We start from the raw sequence: 23,785 nt of genomic DNA, 5'->3' as shown, positions 1-23,785 counted from the left end.
CATCTGGAAAAAGAAAAGTTTTTCTCCCCTACACAGCATGAAACGAAGGCTTTCAATATTCTGGAAGCAGAGGAGAGGGGAGAAAATGAGATAGGAGAAGAAAAGAGGGAATGGCAAAGACCAAAGATTAGAGGTCTTAGCTTGGTCACAAGTCTCAAGTCCCTGCTCTGCCTTGTTTGAGGCACAGGCTTGAACTTGGGCTGCTCTCCTTCTATGCAGTTGTCCTAGCTTGTAAGAAATCTGCCCATTCTGTGAAAAGGCAAGTTAATGACAGGCTGTATGCTAGAATCATGAAACCACCGGGATTAAAGTTCATCACAAGTAATACATTTCCATAGGAGCATCAGTTTCAGAACTGGCTTTTACTGATTAACATTTCTTTGAAAAATTTGCAACAAATTCCAAATCCAGAGCTGCAAAGAAAATCCTTAGGATTCTTCAGGCATGCACAATTATTACCTCTCCTGTTCTCACAGGGAGTCATTTTAACTTCTGCCTAGAAGGGTCACCCTTAAGTCATAAGGGAAATGCTCACTCTTGAAGATTAGGACAGTCTTGGAGCTTGAACTTTAGCAGTGTCACTTAATCTGAATGGACTAATATTCCTCAAATTCTGAATTGGTAATAGGGGAAGTTTTTCACCTTCCTCTAAGCAGCGTGGAAGTTTCTTCCGTCCAAAAAAAAAAAAAAAAAAAAAAAAAGGTTTACAAGCAAACTACAGGAATCATCTCTAAAGAAAACTGAGGTTAGTGCCAGATACTACAACAAAAGAACAACCTACACTGAGCACGGTTTTGTCAACCAGTCTCAGACAAAGAAACAATCTAGTCAAACTACATTGCTGTTGTCCTGTCTCTCCATTACAACTCAGATAAGCTATATGTAGGATCAGTGTTAAACCTACCTCAACAAAACAAAAACCCCCTCCCCACACACACACACATCCCCCACCATTTCTAGGTATCAGAATCAAAATTGTTGTTGCTATAAAAAAAAGTTGTTTTTTATTGTTTTTTTTTTTTTAAGTGATGCTACACAGATTTAATCATTTTTGACACTCAAGACTCAATTTAGTTGCCAAAAGACAGGCACCTCAAGCAATTTAGGGTGCTTTAGATGACCCCAGCACCTGGACTCCAGCAGTCTCTGAAGATGGATACAGATCTCTGGTTCTGTACCTCTGAGTTCTGTTTTGATGTATCATACACCAAAATGTGTCTCAAGTGTGCTATGTTTTAGCACTTAAATTTAACCATCATAACAGGAAATGATTATTTGGAGCACAGCAGCTGCTGGAACAGAGGCTGACTCTCTCTGAAGTATTAGCTGAGAAATTACTATTCCATCTAGTAATTCTGCATTTATAAGCTTACTGCTGAGTCTTAAGAAAATTAGAGAGAGATCACTACAGTTTTCAAGGCAAAAGTTATTAATCATGCTGTTTGCTGTGCAAGTCTGAAGAAATAACAACAAGAATGAGAAGATGTTGCAAAGTGGATTGAGGTACACTGAAAAAGCCCCATCATTTATTTGGGGGGGGGGGGGGGGGGAAGAAACGCACCTCTCCCCTTCCTCCCACGAAAAGTAATTTTTGCACTAACCTGTCGGCTTTCCTACTCCTTCCAAAAGTAACCAGAGCAGTAAGTTCAACTGTAGGTAAAGCTCATGCAGATAAAGTTTGTGAGTAGACAGTGTAATGCGAAGTAATGTAGGTCCATTTAATCCTTTTCTCTATACATCAGAGAATACTTTAATAATACATTTTTCTGACTTAATCCATGATGATTGTTCTGAAATTTTCAGCATAACTGTCTTTACTGTCCTTAATTTCTTGTTGCAAAAACAAACATCAAGCAATCTAGAGAAAAGCATCTTTTCAGTTTAAGTGAACTGCATAGTTTAAACACACACACAAAAAATGTGTTGACTATAGTATTAATTTGCTGAACTAACCGGGGAATGTAAGAAAAACACCCTTATATTTTCCAGAAACCCATCTTTAGACTACATACTGTGTTTTCAAGTAAGTCGCTACAACACCCCCCTTTTCCCAAGACCAGCTTACCAATGATAACTTCACAAGACTTGTAGACTTGAGAAACTTCATAAGCACTGCGCATCTCAGAGTATGTAATGCCTCCAACCACAAATATAATCAGTCTTGCACTACTTTTTCGCTCATCTTGGTAACTAGCTTTGGGTTTCTGGCGAGCACTGTAAAATGTTTCATAAGATGACATGTTGTAACAATTTCTGTCATGCATTTCACTGATCATAATCTCAGTCAAAAAAATTAGAGAACTTGCTAGTTAAAAGAATTATAAAGAAAACAAGTAGCACATCACACAAACTATTGAGTTATCCCAAGGGGTAAAATAAATACAAAACAAGAACCTTGTTGCACAGACAGCTCACCACAAAGGACTCCTACGGAGTAGCTTAATTCTGCACGCCACCAATTCAAGTGACATTTTTCCTAAAAGAGGTTTGTATGAGTCAGATGATCACTGTGTCTTAGCTTTTTCAGTCCCCTAACATGAACAGAATCTCTAAGAAGTATTTGACTTTTATCAAATAGGATTCAGGTAACTAGGAACAAAGATAAAGGCCTTAATATTTGCTATCTCTAACATATATCTAGTCATTTTTTCTCTAGCATATATAGTAACTGCAGATTCAGATTAAACCACCTACAGTCCTGAACTCTTTGCTAGGGCGCCTAAAAAAAATCCCAAATTTTGCATGCCTACAACACAAAGCCCTGCTTACAATGTACACTGACTTGCCCTGGTGCTTCCTTGCATTGATTATTGTAACATATAGCCAGGAACGTAACTGCCCACCAACAGGTTTGTTTGTTTTTAGCACTGGAAGTAACAGAACTGAAGGCTGTGCATCTTTAGCACTGATTGTCTTCTGTTTAGTAAGGTACAAACTCCAATTCAAGCATCCTCCACATTTAGGATATATAGAACACTTCCCTCCCCATGAATTCTAGCATCTGATTAGCGTAGTGAGCGTATATTACAGTCTTTCTGCAATATAAATGTTTTTTTGTCTACTTTCAGCTGTGTCATCATTAACACTACAAAAAGCAGTAACCCTCTGTCAGCTTGGCAGACACTGGCCATGAGGTCCAACAGCTAATGGGGTTAAGAAGAGGGAAGGAGAAGACAGTACATTTTCATAAGCTTAAGAAAAAAAAGTTACCTGTCAGTGCTATTCAGTAAATCTACAGGTACAAGAACGTACAATTTCACATTCATTAGCAGAGAATTCATTTTACGATCTCTAACATTTCTGGACTTCTCTAAACCATTCCTTGATATCAGAGGTCAAGTTTCTAACAGGACCATATTCACTAAGTAATGAGAGAACCTACAGAAGTTGAACCTAACTTACTGAACTCATCCTCAAAAATGAGGACCACTACCACATTAAAATATATATATATATATATATATATATATATATATAAAATGTATATCTTTTTGCTTAAGTTATAGTACATTGTAACCCATTCCTAAAACTGCTTTACACTAAAAAGCTCAATGGTTTAAACTTCTTTTTTTGGAAACATGGAAATGTTATTTCTAACTCTGAAGCCAGAGGGAGATACCCTGAACACAAGTGATCAACAGCTAACTAGAATTATTAAACTAACAGCCAAGTTCAGTATGCTTTAGGTGAACTGAAATACTTCTTACACCTTAATGTTACCTTATATAAATTATTTCACCACTCAGTACACACACTTTAATAAGGTTTTAGAATGTATAGGAGAAAAATACTGAGAAAAGGTAAATTATTTTTCAAGGAATTAAACAGTTTACCTTACTGCTCCTGACCCATTCCAGGTAGGAGGACACTGGGAACAATAAGGCCATTCTTTTGAATCTAGTTTGTTTTCTATAGCATCCTGAAGGGCAAAACAAAGATTGACTTTAAACAGTCGTGTAGACCTAAAAATCCATCRAGCCTTAATTCCCAGTAAGGATGACCAACTGGAATTTAAAGCCAGAATAAGTAATTTCTTGGAAAAAAAACTTATAGCAAGTAGCTTCCCAAAAAAACAATGTTCCTATGTAGCAAAACACTAGACCACATAATGCTAAACATTTCTATGAGGCTTTCCTACATCCTAAGGAATTGAAGACACATGTGCTTTCTTTCTAAGAATAATACTGATTTAATTGTTCAAATTTCACCAGTAGTTTTTCGTCTATAACTAACCTAACCTACTTCATTTCTCCATAGGACTATGTAAGAGAAGTCAGGGTCCCCTTAAGACTCCCTCAGTCAATTAAAGACACCAAGAACCTACAAATGACTGCACAGGGTCAGACTAAAGATCCAGTAGCCCACTACTGTCTGACATCAGTCACTAAATGTTGCTTAGGAAGAGGTTTAAGAACAGAGTAACTATACTTCTGCTGAGTAAAACTTTCCAGCTTCTTCCCATCTACAGTTTATATGTGTTTAACATTTGAATTACAGAGACCTATTAGAGCTACATAAAAAAAAGAAAAAAAAAACAACACACAACACCACCACCACAGGACAGGCAGTTCAAGCTTCTTGCTTTCACTTCAGTTTGCACAACTTTAAAACAACTTCCAGTAAGGTGCATCACTAGGCAGTCTAACTTTCCTATATTACAAACAGACTAAAAGCAATACTTTGATTGAAGAGAACTATTTAATAAAAGTAACTCAAGTATTAAAGAATTTCAAAAGATCTAATACAATATATTTCTACATTGTACCCACAAATTAACTAGTTCCTCAAATTTACCTCCATAATGTCTTTCATAACAGGTGTCCACCTAGAAAGTTGAAAAGTTTCTTCTGAAGAACGATCTCTTCTGGGCTGTTTATGTTGCTGAGAAGCAGACTGAGGAGATTTGAAAAACAGAGCTGTATTAAACAATATACATGTTTTTTGTAACTGGTTTCCAGTTTGGGGGGAGGGGGAGGGAAAACAGTAGGAAACCATAAAGAAATACTTAATCATACTAAGGTATGATCATCTGTAGAATTCAAGATACAGCAGAAGTAATCATTTCAGAGACAAGGAACTGAAGAAGTTGGCACTTTCCAAAAGCAAATAGCTCAAGCCAGTATCTGATGGATTTTAAAGGAAGCATTATAGCTATATTACTTTGAAAATTATTCATGTTAATTGTTTAATGGATTTAACATTTAGATACATCATAAAAACAAGAATTCCTAGTAATTTCCTGTTTCCAAAAATAAGATCCAGATAATACTGCTAAGAGTTACTGAAAGAGCTGTAGACAAGTACTTGGATGGTAGGAAAGTCTTTAAATAAATAAATAAATAAATCAGTATTTCTTACTGAAGAAAGAACAGGAACGCCAAGGTACTCCCAATTTCTTATCATGTCACTATCGCTTTCTATTTGTACATTCTGGATCAGCTTGTCCAAGTTCTCCTGGGTAGTTCCTTTGAAACAGTAATAATTCGGTTACCATGTGACTCTGTCAATAAAACTAGCTCTTTATCTTTCATATTCTGCACTGTTACTATTTAGTAACAGTGGATTTTTTAGGATTTTTGGATTTTAGTAGGTTTTTTTAATTGGCCACTTTCTACTCCTTTAAGTTTAGCATAATACCTTATTTGAGTTAAAAAAAAAATAATGGCCCATTTTTGAGAACTTAACCTAATATTGTTATTCATTCCTTAGGCCCAAATTCTATCTTTTATTTCCTCCTCCATTAGTACAAATTCTTCCATATTGACTTCATTTTCAGGTTGCAAAGGATATGGAGTCCCTTTTATCAGCTTTGGTACTGTGTGAAAAAGAGAAAATTAAAGCTGTTGCATGCATCCTGAGTACAGGGATGATGCTAGAACAGGATACAGATCTTTTATCTCTTTATCAATAGTAGCTTTAATACCAATCTGAGAGAAGAGAAGCCATAGAAGCTGGACAGTATTTCTTTTAAACTTTGCTATCAACTCTAATTCGGTGCTTGAGTTCACTGAAAATACTGGGCTCTATCCTAAAACTTGAATTTAAATCCATAGAACTGAGAAAAACATGGTGGTTTATCATACCATTTGTGCTAAAGATATACAGGAGAATAGCTCTAATTTTATCATAATTGTCATGATTTTTGTTGAGCAGAACTGGAAGGAGTACTCTCATCGAGTCTTTCACTTTCTGACCTTCTGCATCAGTTCCAAGAGCCAAGTCCTAAATTAAAAGCAAAGGGAATGGTTTTAGTGAGCAATCATTAAAAGAGTATTGGTTTGTGTTCCAAAATGTGTTTTTGTGAAACAGTAAGTTTAAGTAAAGAATCAAGTTGCATAAATTTAAACTCACTACCAAAAGCCTTCAACATAATTGTTTCAATAGTGACAGAATTATAATAACGCTATAACACTTTTAAACATTTAGAACAGTGTGATACATTTTGCACTGGAAGTTAGAAAAGTTCCTAGAAAGTAGTTCTGCCAAACAGATTGAGTTTCTCATTAATAAGACTATCAAAAATGCACCCTACCTGCATAACAGGGATCTTGCCAACAGCTTAAATACAAGCAACTACAGCACATGAACTTCAACAACAGTTGTCTTTCATTTCATCTCTTACAGTCTCAATCCAGACTTCTACAATAAAAACAAGCTTCTCAAAAGAAAAAAAAAAATCTATACCCCCAAAATGTTTCAAAATATTAATTCAAAAATATTCTCATCTCCTTTCAAGTTTCCTAGAATTCCTATGAATTTATAGTTTTTACTTGAGATTAGTAGTACATCTCTACTGCCCCTCCTAACAGGTGCTTTTCCCAGACATTCTAGAAGGGCTTCCCTCTGAAGAGCACAGCAAGGCAACTTCAGAGGCGATTTGAAAGACAAAAACACAAAGATGATCTTTATACAAATCAGCTGAATTCAAAGGCAAAAAACAGAACTCAAACACCTCATTTATTTCCAGTAGTACTATCTCAAAGTGACAGACACCTAGTTTTGTTAGTTAAAAATGTATCTATTCCTGCAAACAAAGTCAAATTTGTAGTATTTTTTTTCTCAACATACCTGTTCAGTTTTGCAAAGCCTTTCCACATTAGGTTTGAACTTGCTCATGCAATCTTCTGCTATGTTAAGGTGAACAACTTGCTAGAACACAAAAATCACATGGTGAATAAGCTTGCTTATTATTTCTGTATGTCACAACACGAGTACAAAGCAATCATTTTTACCAGTTAAAAAAAAATTTTTTTCAATCCTTCTACTATCCTTCAGTGCCATCGTGCATTTTCTGTGTTTCACCACTCAAAGATTAGCATTCGGGGGGTAGGAGGAAGGAAGTGAATTTCAAGTCTAGCAGTAAGAACATTTTAGAACTTTACACCACTTGAAATAGATCTTGCAAATAGAAAGAATTGGCTTGGCTTGTACAAAGGTACCAGCTTAATGATAAAGCAGTGAAAAATGACTGGCTTCCAGCTGATATCAGTCAGGAATACCAAAACATTTGTGAGTTAAAACAGGGAAGCCTCAAAATAATAATAATAATAATAATAATAATAATAATAATAAAATCGATCATTTTTGTATCTATAATGCTTAAAGTGCACCAAATATTCAAAGACTTAAGCATTTTATACCTACTAAAATGAAACACCTAGAAACAAATGTGCTTCTTGCTACAGTAGGTAAACATATTCATTTGGAGAAAAGTTATACAGCATGCTCAACAGGGAAGTGATAGAATAAATCTAGACTTCAACAACACCCAGCACAAAGTTATAGCATAGAGATGATTTACAGCTAAGTAGTATTTACAAAACAGTCCTTACCCTAGTAATCTGTTTACGGAAGTGCGGCATCTTTTTCATTAACTGGGCCAGACCTGACAGTGATAACTGTGAAGGAATGATACAAGTTGAAAAAAAATTTTTTTTTCCTCTTCATATTCAACATCTTCATTTCCTTTCCTTTTGGAGCCTGACATTTTCCAAACATTATCATTCAGATAAACTTCAGCTGCTGTAGTAGGTCCATGAACCACACAGATCTGACCCACTACAAACACAGTTAAGTTATTAGGAAAAATAACACTACATTACTTTAAATAACTTACTTTTCCCTCTGTTGCTTTTTTTTTTGATGAAACTTCTTTCAGAAGTTTTGGTATTTCCCTGCACAAAAAGAAACAAAGGAAAGTAATCAAATGCAACAGCATCACAGTTCTTAAATCTTTTCTTAAGAAGAACTGAGCAGCAAGAGGCTCTTAATGGAAGCAAAAGCTTCAGAGAGCTTTCATCTTCAGAAGAAAGCAAGTTTTTTGACAAAATAAACTGAAGTTAAATATTCTGTTTATTTAATATTTGCACAATGTCAACTGAGGCAATAACTTGCTACTATTTTTCACAAAATAATCGCTGGATTTAGAAGACGTGAAAATATTTCCTAAACAATATCTCTAACTAAATTTTCCACAAGCAAATTTGCATCTCTAAATACTGTATTTTTGAAAATGTTTTCTTGCTGGCATTGGTTATTCAACAGGATGTAGCCTATACAAACCACCCTCAATATTGTATATATTCCTACTTTCTCAATAGTTGGTCAAACACATCCCCTCTCACAGAAACTTTCATAATTTGCATTTTCTTAATACTTTTTAATTTATTCACACACTCTATCACATCTGCAATATGTTTGTGTCGAATCTTCACCCAGAGCTCATCATCTTCCTCCAGAATTGCCTCCTTTTCCTTCCCAGCAGGTCCATCTGTCTTGTATCTTCAAAAAAGAAAATTCAGATTGAAAAWTTTTTTTCTTTCTAGTAACTAGTTAGAGAGTAGTAATTGTTACATAGTAATGGTATTACCATGTATGTTTGCCACCATACATAGTAATACCAGTAACGTACACAGGCTTTCACTTATAAATCAAGTATTGCCTGACAGACAAAATAATTTACATATTAAGGATTATACATTATACAGTCTACATTTTTGAATATACAAGAAGAAAAAAAAAAGATCTTTAGAATTATATTATTATAGCTTTGAGAGATTCTTTTAAACCAATAGTAACCAGAATTTTAATCATACATTCCCATGCAACTCCTTTGCTCTTCAGCTTCTAATGTAAATTTCTCTTTGGCTTCAAATGCAGGTTGTGCGCAAAGCAATACGCATTGAGATTGCAAAGTGCAACTTTCTGTCTACTATAAAGCATTCTGTAACTCAGAAGGAAAATAAAGTCCCCCTTCACCCACAGAAAAGACTAAGACAAATTACTTCACAAATACAAGTAACATGCTTCACAGAATTACAGGCCAGCTATTACTCTTCTGCAAACAGAAATAAAACTATATAGCATAGCATAACAACAATCATAGTACGTTACTATCACAATTACAGGAACTCACAGATAGTGTATGCAGCCAGAATGCAGAAAGATATAAGAAAAAAATTACAAGATTAATTTTGAAAGTCAGATCACTGCTCTACTTACAAAACATACTCTGCTACATTTTCGGAGCCAGCAAATTTCAGATTCATGGAATTCTACATATTACATTAGCACACTCAGGTCACTAGTTCTGACAAAGAACAAAGGCATTCCTTTTTGTTTAACTGAATAATGAGGCAATTAAGCCTCATGGTATCATTTGCTGCAGTGGGTTATCAGAAAGCAAACTTTTACCAAAATCTTTGCTGTCAGAACAATCCAACAACAAAAGTACATCACTCTGATCCAAATGTGGTAACGTTTATGTGATGCATATAAACTGATTATGTTTTACCTAAACATATTTTTGGGACAGAAACATGTGTAACTTTAAACAACTGCACAAATCAGATGAGTGGAGCTATAAAAGTGAGCATTCCTGAGAAACAGTTTTGAGCTTTTCCTCCAAGATGATACTTATATTACTAGCCATCTTGTTTGCCTTGTAAGCCAAGAAGGTTGAGAACATGAAAAGGAAAAAGTTGAGAATCTGAACATGCACTAGCAAGGTTTTGCTTCAAGTATAGTACAAAATACTTTGCTTTAAAAAAAAAAAAAAAGTCAGATTTACTTAAGCAGAAATCAAGAAACTGCAACTTGTCAGAATCAAGCTTAGCAAAAACGCTAACTGGATCCTACCTACTCTCAACTAAATGAGGAAGTTAAGAGAAAGAAAACTATAAAAACCAAGAGGAAAGACTAAAATAACTGAAGCCACCCCTATATAATATGAGCACTTAAAAAAATACCTTTGGTGCAGGTCACCTTAAATATTCCATAGCTTTTATAATCAAATAAGAATAAAGTGTTTATATTAAAGAGAAAAAAAAAAACTTGCTTGTAAGTATCATTTTCAATTGGTAGCAGATCATACGCCATTGCCTGGAAAGTGAGCTCATGAAGTACAGTCGATACTGGGTCAAAGCCACGATCAATTATTATTAGTTGAGAGTGGGTTTTAGCCTAAAAAACATCAGATAAATGGAAAGTTAAGTTGCACAGTACACAGTTAATACGTACTAAATCTGTAGTAAATTATAGTACTCCACATTTTTTTAAAAAACCTATCATCTTGCTTAAGGAATTTTCCTAACTGAAAAAATGTTTATCAAGAAAAGCAGGAATAACATTTTGTTTAAACACTAATCAGAACACAATGCTTCTAAAGTCATTTTAGGGGAACACTGTTAGGCCTGTTGCAATGCGCTCACTAACGCCACTTCATCAACAAAACAAAGATTAGAAAATAATACAAAAAAGTGCTTAAGGCCATCCATTACCCGTTCTTAAATATGTACAATGTTTGTATTTCAGAGTGCACTACCTACACTGTACTGAAGTACAGAATGAATTCTGCACTATGATCTGCAAACACTCAGCTGAAGTTTCATTTTAAGGTTTAGTAGAGTAGTGGTAACTTCAGCTACATTAATTTCTTTAGAAGAGTGGAATGTTACTGACTCAGAACAGTTTACCCCAGACTTCTGCTTGGGGAGAATAAATCCCTTAATGGAAGTCATTTCAGTTCTGCAGTGAAGTCCCTTTTACACATAGCCAAAAGAAAGGTGATATTAAAGTAGAAGTTACACACTTTTCTTCAGGTCTGCATCATGCTCTACATTAGTAAAGTGCCCGTTTTCCAAGTACAAATTAGTTTGCTCAATATCTCCCATAGGATTTATATTTGTTTTAATACAGATATTCTGTACCAGTTACTACCTCTTCCAAGTTACTTTTATACACAAAAACAGCTGAAGGTCAACTAGCAACCTTTGTTTAATAATAAATAAAACCTGGTTTTGCAGAACCTGTTGTCAAAACATACTCAAAAAAATTTACACTTACAAAAACTAAGCAAACACTTGAATTCAAGTTCTACCTTTATTTGGCTTTTCTCATCAGTTTTATAGTAGTTTTCAAGACCTTTTTCAACAAGCTGTGCAAGTTTGCTGGCATTATCCAATGGTTTGCTGAGGGAAAAAAGGAAACATGCAAAAAAAAAAAAAAACACTTTAATTTCTTAATCACAAGCTAAAATACTGCCTTTAAAACTCCCTAAATTGATCCTCTTGTTGCACAAGCAGTTTCTGAACTCCATTCTAAGTATTTCCAATATATTTTCACTCTTAAATAAATTATGATTCCACTCTTCAAATACTTCAGGTGTTTCAGACAGTAGGAACAGCTTCAGCCAAAAGACGGACATCCTGGGCCACGGGCCAGCTAATGAAAGTCTCACTCAGAGGTGGGAGAAACGCACTTAAACCTAGGACCACCATCTAGTCAAGAGCCCTTTTTCATAAGGCTACTGTTTAAGAAGCCCACCATTGCCACCACCTACTCTACCAATGGTCATACTTAGAGGACAGCCACAGCCATTAGGACTTACATTTTAGGCAAAGCCCAATCTCACAAGTGCACATCACCTTTAACAATATCCACAACCCTCAAGATTTTCAGATAAGGATGTGCAAAGAAACACTTCATGCACAAACACAGATGAGCCTGTGGCCTAATCAGGGCAGTGCCCATAGCAGATCTATTAATGGGAGACACCTCAGAATATAACCAGAAGAAAAGCCTCACAAACACTGCATGTGAAGCACTGTTTATGGATACACACAAATAGATAACCTCCTGCTTTGCCTACAGGTTGCAGTTTCATATCATCCTATTATTTAAAACTGTGGATTAAAAATAATCCACAATAAAAGAAACAATTCTACAGCCTCAAGCTATTACCAAACAATATAGGAAGTCCTATAAATCCTAAAAATGAAGATAACTACACTAATACAAAACTATTTTTGTCYCACCTTTTATATCGTACTCCTGGATTCTCTTCTAAAGTGGCACATAATGTAACAATTTGTTCAGCCATAACTTCCATTACAGAATCCTTATCCTTCATCTTTTCCAAAGTTGGACTATAACAGCGGTAGAAGGCATCTGGGACATTGAGAGTAAATACCTATGTAAAGCACAACCAAGAAAAAAATGCCTTAGATTATACATTTCTAAAATATCTTGTGCAAGACAAATTGTTAATATTTTAAAACTGCATACTGTAATAAAAAATTATACATTAAAACATGCAACTTTGCTATTGTTGCCCACTTTTTTTTAAACCTTTCTCTATCCTGAGCTCATCTGTTTCATGTTCTCATTCTCCTTTTCTCTGTTACTCTCCTCCATTTTCTCTTCTCCTCCACAGAAATTACTATATATTTCAAATTGTTTACTCTCTGTATAGATGGATCAACCGTTTACTCTCTGTATAGATGGATCAACCTCAGACAGAACTAAATACCTCCAATTTCTGGTACAAAACCACACAATGCAATGCCAGTATAATTATAGACAGTATCAAGCTAGATCTGTTTAAAATATAATTTGACATACTGTATGTGCTTGTTAAATGAAGACTTGACCTCCAAGACTTTGAACTCTTAAACGTATTAAGTCTCGATAAAAAGATGTCTAATATTACAGAGAAGAACTTTTTCTCCAGTTTAATAAATAGAATGTAAATGTGAAAACATCCTGCCATCAGTAAATAGCTTTTCTCCAGCTTAAGATGGACTCTGTAACTACACAGCCAGAGAAGCATTTTCCATCCAGATAAAGATGCTAGTTTCTTTAGAGCAAATAACTGCTTGGACTTTGACCAGAGTTCAGTCTGATTATTTACCCTTATCAGCTCAAAAAGTAGGTCTGAGGAACTTAAATCTGGGGGACACGCTCTGTTCCTTCACTAAGGTCTCAAAATGTTCTCACAATCCAAAATACTGAAGACAGAAAATTAAACTAGAAACAAGAAAAGACTAAGTACTGCTTACTTTCAACATCAGAAAAGTAGTCCCAATTGCTGTTCTCCAGATAAAACCTCCAGAAAATGAGGATAAAGTTTTTATATGCTTTATTTGGAAAAGGAAGCTACAGAACTTTTTGTTAAGAGCAATTTCAGCAGAATGCCCTGAAACAGTTTGAGACAAAGCTTGGGAAAGTCAATACCACAAAAACAAACAAACAAAAAACTAATTCTTCTCTTATTGCTTCTCAATCTAAATAATAAAAACTTTATGATAAAAAGGAGCAAGTCCTCAAACTAGGAAGCTGCATCACAATAGATCATGGAGAACAGTGACCTCTCCTATATTCACCTACCACTTAATACACATAATAGTGGTAGCACTTGACATGTTCATAAGGTTTAAAAAATACAGGGGGGAAAAAAGCTCACATGGAAAAAATGAAACAATCATTCACAGTTAGCTCTGCAACTCCCAAGAGTGGACACGGCTTTGGGGCTTCACTGTACTAGCAAGTATCATTGTGCATGACGTATCTGATAAAGCGCACAAGCAAGCTGATGATCTCTCAACACAATACCCCTCACTCTTTGGTGGTTTTCTCAATAAAAAACTTGCCAAGTTGTTTTTGTTGCTGTCTGGGTGGTTTGTTTTTTGTTTATTCTCTCCTTCAGCTCCCTTAAACTACTTGCTCTCCATTTAATTTTCACTGACTAGTTAGCTCTGGAATTCTATTTATTCCTATGCACCAAGCTACCTAGCTTGTCAAAATAACAATACTTCTGTATAAGCAATAACAAACTTCACTGCTTACTGAAGACAAGCATCTCTAACCTCTCTGCTAAGAAAGGTTCTGCCCAGTAACTGACTCCAAGCTTTGCAAAGAGGTCAAAGATTTACTGTTGGTATTTGAGTACTTGTTTTTGTCTGAAAAATACTGGCAAGCACTGAAAATACACCAAAGTGGTAATAGGCCTCACAGACAATTTATCAGGGAAAAAACAAATAAACAAGAAACCCTGCCTTTTTAAATTGTTTTCTAGCAAGTCAACACCACATGGAAATAGAACTCCAAGCTATTTTCTGCAGTCAAGACACAGAATGAATCTTACCTGAGACTCATAGGGGAAGAAGGAAATGCTGATTTCCTTGCATCTCCTGATTGCCTTTGAGCAGGAAGACTTCATTTTATTGAAAAGATTGTCAGGACAAGCTAGGAGAAAAAAGATTCTAAGCTATAATCATTTGTCTGTACCCCAACTATTACTTAACTTACAAACTTACAGCACAGAAATCTCTTACATAAAACTTTTGTTTTCCAAAAGTGAGCTTTCAGAATTATTTGTGTTTGTCCTTTCAATATAGGACTCCTCTGTAGCTTGAGATTCTGATCTCATACCCCTTATGAGATGTATCCCACTTTTCCACATCATCCAATTCTCCTTTACTTTCAGGACATAAAAAGGATTTTAAATTAAGAGCCAATTAACAGTAACATAAAACAAGTTGCCAAACCTTCCCAAAGTGAAAGAGAAGGCATAACCAATAAGCTGAGTTTGAGACCTCTTTTAAAGAGAAACATCCCTGGTTATTTTTTTTTCTTAGCTTTTTTCAAGTGACATTGTAGAATACTTAAGAGATCTGCAGCGACAAAGGATACTGATTTTGCAAATAATGGCAAAGCAAAGACTTATATTTTCTTTTCATACAGGAGAGAGAAAACACTTCCCAAGCTACAAAAAGATTAAAGAAAATATCATCTATAGATCAAAAATCAAAACGGAGCAAAATGTAGAACTTCAGTTATAGATCTCTCAGAAATATGTTCCACTACACTTAAAGGCTATATTGGATCCCACTCTAGAAACTGAATTCAAGAAACATTTGAATGATATGAATATCACATAGACCTGGAAGTGACAGTCAAAGCTGTTTCTCTGCCCCCCCTCTCAAGAAAAAAAGGTTTTGACAAACAGGAAGCTTGCACACTTGCAACAAGGGAACATACAGCAAGATTGCAATGTTTTCAGGAGTACCATGAACAGCTGCATAACATCAAATGAAACAAGAAACTGAGAGCTTCCAATACTGATTTGACAACTGCTTTAAGAGAGTACAATTGCTTGAGGAAGCAACATGAAGATTATATTTTGAAGTGTAACAAGAAAAAAAACAGCTGGAAACAATGGAAATTGGTGAAAAAAGGAGATTCTGAAAATCTAGAAGTGATTCGAGTTTACACTAGAGCTAAAACATTACCAAGCAAGTTCCAATCAGTTCTGAAAAATTTATCAGAAGTAGACTCACAAGGGTGGCTTCAGGCACACTAAGACTAGTCTTCCCAAAATGCCCCAGGGGAGGAAGGAGATTTCTTCCAATGTGCCTTAAGCAGTTTGGAAATGCAAGCCTAACAATGGAAATCCATCAAAACCCTTATGTGAAGGAAACACTATCAAAATTTTCCCCTTCCTTTTATTCTTCAAGTTGCTAGATGTGTAAACAGTATCTTATCACAATAAACCACAAGTCAAAAAGCAAAATATGGTTTGGATTTGGGGTAACAAAAGCCTAACTGAAGAACTGCACTTGAGAAGGGGGATTGCTTGTTTTGTTGTTGCTTTTTTTGTTTGGAAGGTTGGTTTTTTGTTTTTTGTTTTTAATAACTTTGAACTAACAAATCGACTCCTGAATAGGGGATGTGCACCATACACAGAGGGCCCCCCCCTAAAAAAAAAAAAAAACCAAAAAACCCCAGTACTGCCACAACTCAGTCTCTGCTTTCAGTGACAAGGATTTTTTTTCTTTTTTTCTTTTCATGCCACTTGAGTCATGCTGACTGACAGCAGAGGAACACGCAGTCAAATTAACCCCTATTTACACTAATTGTCTCTCCTTCGCAATTTATATCATTCATGCAAGAGCTATGCAGGCACCATACTCTTTCTTATTCTAGGTAATGAGAAAAAGGCTTGATCACGAGTCTGAAGTAACTACATGAAATAACTGATTACAAAACATTTTTCTTGCAGAAATGCAAGTTGCATTTATATTTTTGCATAAAATTTTGTTTACATGAGATACATAGTTTTACTTGAATTACCTTCCTCTGTACTCTCTGACACATGAAATAACCGGGATATTTTTAAAACAAAACTAGACTACCTAAATTAAAAGCTGAGGTAGGGGAAGATCACCATTGTTCTGTAAATGTGAAAGAACTGATCATTGTCACACAGCACGATGAGAAATTTCTGGTACATAAGCAACCCTACAATATGGTTAATGACTTAAGTCTCAAAACCCTCTGTGAAGAACAAAACATTCACGCACTTAATTCTAAGAAGCAAGACAAGAAGATTACTTATTTACATATACAGAGGCATCAAACCGCAACACAAAGACTTACTTACAGTCAGTGAAGTAGACATACGCTGCTTTGTATCTGCGAGATGATTTACTGATGAAGTCATCAATAAGTCCATCTACAGACTTAAAGAGGAGAAAAATATTGAATTATTTTGCCTTTCCTAATGCACCAGCCAAGCTTCTCTTCTAACCCCCCAACCCACATTTTAGTTACCCAACCCAGCTCAGGAATACTGCAAATCAACATATAAAAAAACCCCCACTGAAATAGAAAACGTATAAATCCAGACCAAGAATAATAAACATTTGCAGAAGGTCAATAATACACCTATGCCAAGATCGCTATAGGACGCAAAGCGGAATGCTTGCATCATTTTCTCCCCACAAAAGTGCCGAGATTTGTTCTGTCAAGAATTATTAGGAAGTAGCAGTAACCTCTTTTACTAGAGCCATTACTTTGAATGGCACCTTCTAGGGAAGTAAGGTTAAAAAACAAAAAAAACCTCACCAAAACACCCCACCACACATCAAGGAAAAAAAAAAAAAAGAACAAGCACATGTTGATCTTCTATTTTATGATGTATTGCATCACTTCTTTCATAAAGTTTATCACTATATAAGCAACGAAACAGTACCTCCATTGATCAAGAAGTACATGCCGGCAACACATTACAGCGATACTGCACTGCCTTTTGGCATATAGAAAAATAAGTATCACGCAGAAGAGTGTTACACAATGCAAAAATTAAATACTGCATAGTAGTAGGGAGTACATAGATATTTAAAAATCAGACTTTTTTTTCAGTCTGAAGGATTTTCCTGCACTTTCTTAAAAATACTAACCTTTTTGGTTGGAGTTATGAAATAAATTGCTTTCATGTGTGGGACAGGCTCACGGTTTTTATATATGTTCTCCACAACTACAAAATAAGAAATATTACATTTTGATATTAAGAGCTTTGCATATCTGCAAGGAAAGCACCATACATATTTTAGCATACAGATGACAGAAATAAAATAATGCCAATCAAGACATCTATAAAATTAATGGCCAGGACCTATCTTCTGCCTAGACAGCCTTGATGTTTTTAATTATTATTCTAAATACAGACAAGTTATGATATGTCTTCTTGAACCTCCAGTCTCAGGTCGACTACATTTTAGGTCCAAATTTTCCTAGCTATTCTACACAAACAGAGTTTTGCCCTGCAAAAAGTGGTAGGGCAGCCAATGATGCTCAAAACACGGGGCCCAGTATGCAAAATATTACAAGAGAACTACTGCCTTGGCAAGAATGTTCTTCTTGCAGCATGTTGAAGGAGAGGGGGAATGAAACTATTCAGGGCAACAGTTTGGCCTCTAGCCACCTCTGTTCTTTGTTTGGCCATTTCCTGTACGCTTATTCTGTTTCAACATAATTGTACGCGCAAATTATACATTTTCAACAAATCAACAGTTTCACTCAACTCTGTTTCTCTCTTTATTAAAGTCATTACACAAGCATTTTGGGGGTCTCCGCTGCAGGACACTAGACTGATAATTCAGTGGAATTCACATTGCTCAGTAATTTTGAGGGGGAGGAACAAAGATGACAAATAGAAAATATCAGCCATTTGGATGTGGATAGACTGGTTCTCTTCAATATTGTGTTCACTAAAAATGAAAGGTTCCATACCGACAAACAGAATACATGCTCACTGAAAGTTTCTCACAGAGGATAAGAAGTACTTATTATGATTAAATACATATTCTAAAAATGAAAAATATATATAGCTGTGCTATTACTCTTCCAAAAGAATCATATTACACTGAATATGTGAAAGGATTAAAAAACCCCCACAACACTGTAAAACAGAACAGTATTGAAGCAAAATAACTTCATAGTTTCAGGTTATAAATTCAGGATCTAATCATGCAACCTCTTAAGCAATCTTGCTACTTATGTGAAAAACAACTAATTCTAAATATGCCCCCTTATAGAAATATTTATAAAAATCTAAAACTAAAGCTAATTAAGAACTAGATTATTTACATTTCACATACTCATTTCAATTTCAAAAATAAGTTTGACAGGATGATATACTAAACATTACAGAAAAAGCTGATCATAAAATAAACTTCAGAAAAGTGTTTGATGGTAAGAAAAACATCTGTTTTTTTGAAATTGTACAGAAGGGATAAAGAAAAAAACATAAAATTTACTGGAGGAAAGATATTTATAAAATACACATAGAAAAATGGAGTCTTCTTCAGGCATACTAAGTAACTGAGTTCTATCACAAAGCCATCTGTTTTTCACTTTCCACAGTGGCCAACATTAAATATCTCAAGCAACATGAGAGAAACTCCAGCAGATGAGAGAAGAAATATCCATTAGAAACTGCTCCCAAACTGTTTGAGAAAGTGACAATGTGATTACTGTTTACACAGCTTATGCTTTTATTCTAGCTAAAGTAATCACCAATATAATTAATTTTAAGCTTTTTTTTTTTTTTTAAATGGACAGCTCTGGTTTTGCAAAGAGGCTGAAGTATTTCTACACAACTTAAAACTCCAGTTTAAATTCTTGACTCTGCCTCACATCCCCTTGTCTGCAAACATGCCTCGTTAGTTTGCCTATTACTGTCTCCCCTGTTTTTCTTCTGTCTTCAGTACTTAAGTTTCTATATCCTTGTCTCCTAATTCTACTCTTCAGGAGCACAAATGCATTCAAAACAGCAGATATTACTGATTTACAGAACAGATTAGGAAAAAAATGCAGAGGGCAATTTGCCTTTTCTTGTATGCTTTACTGAACTTTGCTGAGCTACTGTTTTCATTTAACTTCAACTGACACACAACATCCTTGAGAAATTCACTCTGTGACAGATAATATCCTCAATTTGCAACTTCCTGGACACTACCAACAAAGCTTACAGCAATCTTAAGTGATAAGACAGAAAAATATTTCATAGCTTCTAGGCAGAGAAATTTTTGATTTCAAAAATTTTCATTACATTTTCATTCAAAAAAATTACATCTGGCTAATTATCATATAAATCAGAAAGTCTGCCAGTCTAATACCACATGTTTACTTGTCTTCATCAACCAAATTAAGAAAACTTCTTGCAAGCCTACCAATTTCACTCTTTCCCCTTTTCTTTTCAGGATATTGTCATTTGTTTATATATTAAAAAAAAAAAAGTTATGCTTACCTGTGATACCCTCTGCCAGCAAATCAGTCATTTTACAGCATAGCGACAGTAATTTAGTAGTGTAATCATCTAACACAATTATCTAAATATAAAAATCAAATCAAGAAATATTTAGATAAAATAATCAGTTATAGCAAAAGCATGTCATTTCCTTAACAACTTGCCATGAAAATTTGAAGCTGAAACCCACTTTATCACTCTCTTTCTCTCACTTGCATCTAGCAACTTTACAGCAGGAGGTTAATCCCAGTTAGCATCAGAAGACAGCTCCCTGCATACAGAATTTCAAGAGAGAGAGTCTACCTCAAGTAGGTAGCTTGTCCCCACTATTCCTACTAGAAGTTATTTCAAAATTTTCACTTCAAGAGATATTTTTGAATTCCTGCCTACATTTATCCCATGGCCTGCTTAAATTTATTGTTCTTATCCCAAAACTGTTTTACAGCTTAGGCAGCTCTTCTCACCCCCCACTTCTGACATATTTTTAGGAAGTGATCATTTCTCTCAGCTGGTAGAGCCTGCTTCAGTCAGACTCACCAAGTGAAAAGGCTCTCAGCTTTCCTGATCATCTCTGACATATCTTCTCTTCTGTTTTAATAGCTCTTGAGCATGAGCACTTAGAGTCAAATGCAAAATTCCCATGGTACTTTGTACAGCAGCATAAGTACTTTCTCATCTCTGCAGTTCATGAGAGCTCAACAAGAATTATCAGTTTTTTGGGTTTTTTTTTTTTTAAGTCCTAACAAAGTAATGGAGATTATTCTAGTTCAAAGAGGAGAAAAATATGATAACAGATTTCAAATACAAAGTCAGCTGAAAAAAGGAAAGTTTGTTCTCTTTTCCTCCTGGTTGAAGAGGATCAATAGTAAGTGATTTATATCGCAACAAGAGACACTCAAATTAGACAAACTTTCCTAACAAGGAAAATAGATGACTAGATGAGAAGACCTTCCTCAGGGCCATTCCAGCCGTACTTTTATATTATTTTCACTACTGTTGACATATCACTGAGAACAGACAACATGTTATGACAGGCAACGCTCYAGGCTAATGTCGCCAGCAAGCATCACATTGTTGAATCCTGCTCTACATATATCCCACAGCAGTATAATTTTATACTGACCACTTCTGGAACTAAAGCAGCAGCAATTCTAAGTTCTAGAGAAATGAATGAGATGCGAGTCATTCAAAAAAAATTAAGATAAATAGAAATATATTTTCTATTTTTGCCAAAATTATTTTTTTAATGATTAAGACAACTAACCATTTGTTCTTTCTATGCTAACCCTTAGATATTTTTTCATGATGTATTATAGAGAGATAAAAGTGAGTGAACAGAACTAAAAGTCCCATTATTTGGGAAAGTAAACAAAATTTTAAGTGAAAACCAGTCATTAACCACCCCTTACTTGATATTTATATACTCAGTGATACAGACCAGCTGTTTCAGTGATTCCAGAACTCTTACAAAAAAAATGAAATATAACGAAGCTGTACCTTCCATTCTTCTTCTTTCTTGCAGTCATCAAATATTGATGATTTTAGCTCTGTAAGAAGAAACAGAGATCGATAACTTACCAATTAGAGGAAATAAAGTGCTGCTAAAAAACAGGAAGTTACCCATTTAGACTGTTTGTTTACAGAGAACTGAATATGGAGGATACAAACCTGAGATGTATTATTTAAGAAAAGGCAGTTAGACCAACACATTCACAAATACTTAGACATATTTTAAAAATATGTGAACTTCAAAGGTCTTTGTTATTTTTCTAGGATTCCAGAAGAAACCCAAGAAAATACCAATTCTTTCAGAAAAGAAAATTTATCTTAAATTAGACAGGTGTTATCTTTTCCTGCTATGACCACTCTGGGAGAAGTGACAATTAATAAGCTTGTACAGGATTCAGCAGTAACAGACTGTATCTAGTTATGACCCATAGCTTCTAGGTATCACCAGAACTGGTAAATGCAGCTTTCAGGAGTAGGACCATCAATCAAATGCATATTTGATAAAAATAGCAATGTATATAAATTAAAGTCAAAAAATTTTGGAAACCGATAGACTAATGCTTTACAACCATAAGAATAAAGAGGTCTGACTATCCTGTTCTCTTTTTCCAAGAGGGCAGAACTTCAGACGCAGCTGATGACTATTCCTCCCCCTGCCAAATGGAAACCTGACAGTAATAGAAACAGCAGTCTAAAATATAAACTAGCAAGTTCAGCACACGTCGTTCTGTGATTACTACCAAGTGAAAGAACCACAAGAGTTTCAGGATAGTCAGTGCACATACAAGAAGTACACCTATTTCTTCAGTATTTGTAAATATTAACATATCCAGTTATGTCCAAGTCCCTTTGGCATGACACCATCACAAGATCATCTATCTCTACCCCCAACTTCCAGTGTCTCAGAAGACAGTAGTTTATTCTAGCTGAGCAATCTCTCTGCTCATCCAGCYTTCATTTCATTTAATTTCCACCAACTATAACACAGAATAGCGTGCAGTGCTCTCAAGAAATCATACTTCGTTTCTCATGATTAGATTTCACAAAAGTGTCCTACATCGATTCTTTTACACTAACACAAGCAGCATTTTTATGAAAGCAGAATGAGTACTTTATTCTTTAGCTTTCCGACATGCTCTCAACTTATTTTTTGCAGTATTGATATTCATCATAGCAACTTAAAAGCTTTACATTCTTCTTTATCTAAAAACTGATGAAAAACAGTGGTCTACAAGTTATTTAAGTAAAAAGTGCATGTTCCAAGAGGAATGCAACTTGGTATATTTAGTCCATGCCGTTATGAACAGAACACAAAGTTAGTTCTCCTAAAATTTCTTCTGCTTATACAACCCCTGAATTCCATTGTAATTCCTCAAAATTTGTCCCCTGTGTTGCTTCCAATTCAACATCTTTCCTGTTATATACGGCCAGTTTTCTACAAGTTCCAGGTATACTTAGTCTGACGTATGGACTCCTATGACTCCTTTGGATATATTCTCTACGATAAAATTTCACAGTATTTTTTCCTCTCTAGCTGCTGCCAAAATGCATTGGTTGTTAATACTTGAATCCAGTATGCAGTGCAGGCATTATACAAAACTGGTTTTCTCTCAGTTTTTTACCTCATATTTATTGTTTACATTCTTCTAGGTCTGTACGTAAGGTTTAAGACCAAATGAATTTAACTTCATGAAAGCTTATTGATCTTATTTTCTGAGAACATTGTTATCAGTGACTTAGTCTTCAGCATTACATAGAAAATTCTTTCTAATAAATTGAATTCCTGAAAGCCTTGTCTAAAATGCTCAAATACAATACTTTACTTGCCCCAAAACTAACCCCAAACATATAAATGCATAATCCAGTCGTACCTTGAACTCTATTTCCTTAATCAAAAATAAACATCAGCTTTCTCACGCCCATCAAGAAAAGGAATTTTATTCCAAGTTATCGGTACCCCCGACGAACCCTGTCCCATTGATATTCCAACTACTATTTATTTTTTCCTCATCCTGTAAAAACTTTACCAAACTAATTGGCCTACTTGTCCAAAGCAATTACATTGGCTTACAGGTTTTCAAAATCATCCCTTTTGTCTCTTGTAAGCATTTTAAACACAATAAAAACAATCATAAGCACAGATACGAATAGTGCTCTTTTCTTGTCTGTGCGGTCGTTTACTTAGTTCTTTTTACAAGTTTCATATGGACTATACATCCTAACCACTTTTTCTACATCTGGCTTCTCCAAATATGTTCCAATTAGTTTAAGGCATTTTTCTTCTTTTACTTAATGGAATTGGGAAGTAAAAGAACCATACACAACTCTGACAACATCAGAGAGCTAAATCCCTGTGTGATTGGAAAAAAAGAAAAAAAAAAACCACTGGCAAAGAAAATGACACAT

The 23,785-nt window shown here is 35.1% G+C and overlaps 1 protein-coding gene across 3 annotated transcripts in view; it reads right to left on the bottom strand.

The window, feature by feature from the left end:
• STXBP3 (syntaxin binding protein 3) overlaps positions 1–23,785 on the bottom strand; it is a 34,067-nt gene that overhangs the window by 961 nt on the left and 9,321 nt on the right. The window contains exons 5-22 of one of the 3 annotated variants that reach the window (XR_003257070.1): positions 21,368–21,417; positions 19,871–19,952; positions 17,520–17,596; positions 16,721–16,799; positions 14,423–14,523; positions 12,315–12,469; positions 11,378–11,468; positions 10,337–10,461; positions 8,677–8,781; positions 8,117–8,174; positions 7,833–7,898; positions 7,069–7,149; positions 6,084–6,222; positions 5,359–5,465; positions 4,795–4,893; positions 3,834–3,919; positions 2,395–2,476; positions 2,123–2,214 (exon numbers count right to left, since the gene is read on the bottom strand). Coding sequence is in view for 2 of the 3 variants with exons in the window: in XM_026087896.1 (XP_025943681.1) it covers positions 2,066–2,214; positions 3,834–3,919; positions 4,795–4,893; positions 5,359–5,465; positions 6,084–6,222; positions 7,069–7,149; positions 7,833–7,898; positions 8,117–8,174; positions 8,677–8,781; positions 10,337–10,461; positions 11,378–11,468; positions 12,315–12,469; positions 14,423–14,523; positions 16,721–16,799; positions 17,520–17,596; positions 19,871–19,952; positions 21,368–21,417 (1,650 nt within the window). In the remaining variant the exon portion in view is untranslated. Of the gene's footprint in view, positions 1–2,065; positions 2,215–2,394; positions 2,477–3,833; positions 3,920–4,794; positions 4,894–5,358; positions 5,466–6,083; positions 6,223–7,068; positions 7,150–7,832; positions 7,899–8,116; positions 8,175–8,676; positions 8,782–10,336; positions 10,462–11,377; positions 11,469–12,314; positions 12,470–14,422; positions 14,524–16,720; positions 16,800–17,519; positions 17,597–19,870; positions 19,953–21,367; positions 21,418–23,785 lie in introns of those variants that run through there. The other 2 variants (XM_026087896.1, XM_026087897.1) reach the window with 2 other exon arrangements.

Source organism: Apteryx rowi, unplaced genomic scaffold, assembly GCF_003343035.1.
Source record: "Apteryx rowi isolate R43461 unplaced genomic scaffold, aptRow1 scaffold_74, whole genome shotgun sequence".
In the NCBI taxonomy this organism is placed as follows: domain Eukaryota; kingdom Metazoa; phylum Chordata; class Aves; order Apterygiformes; family Apterygidae; genus Apteryx; species Apteryx rowi.
The sequence above is the reverse complement of the archived record's forward strand: the minus strand, read 5'-3'. Positions and strand labels throughout refer to the sequence as shown.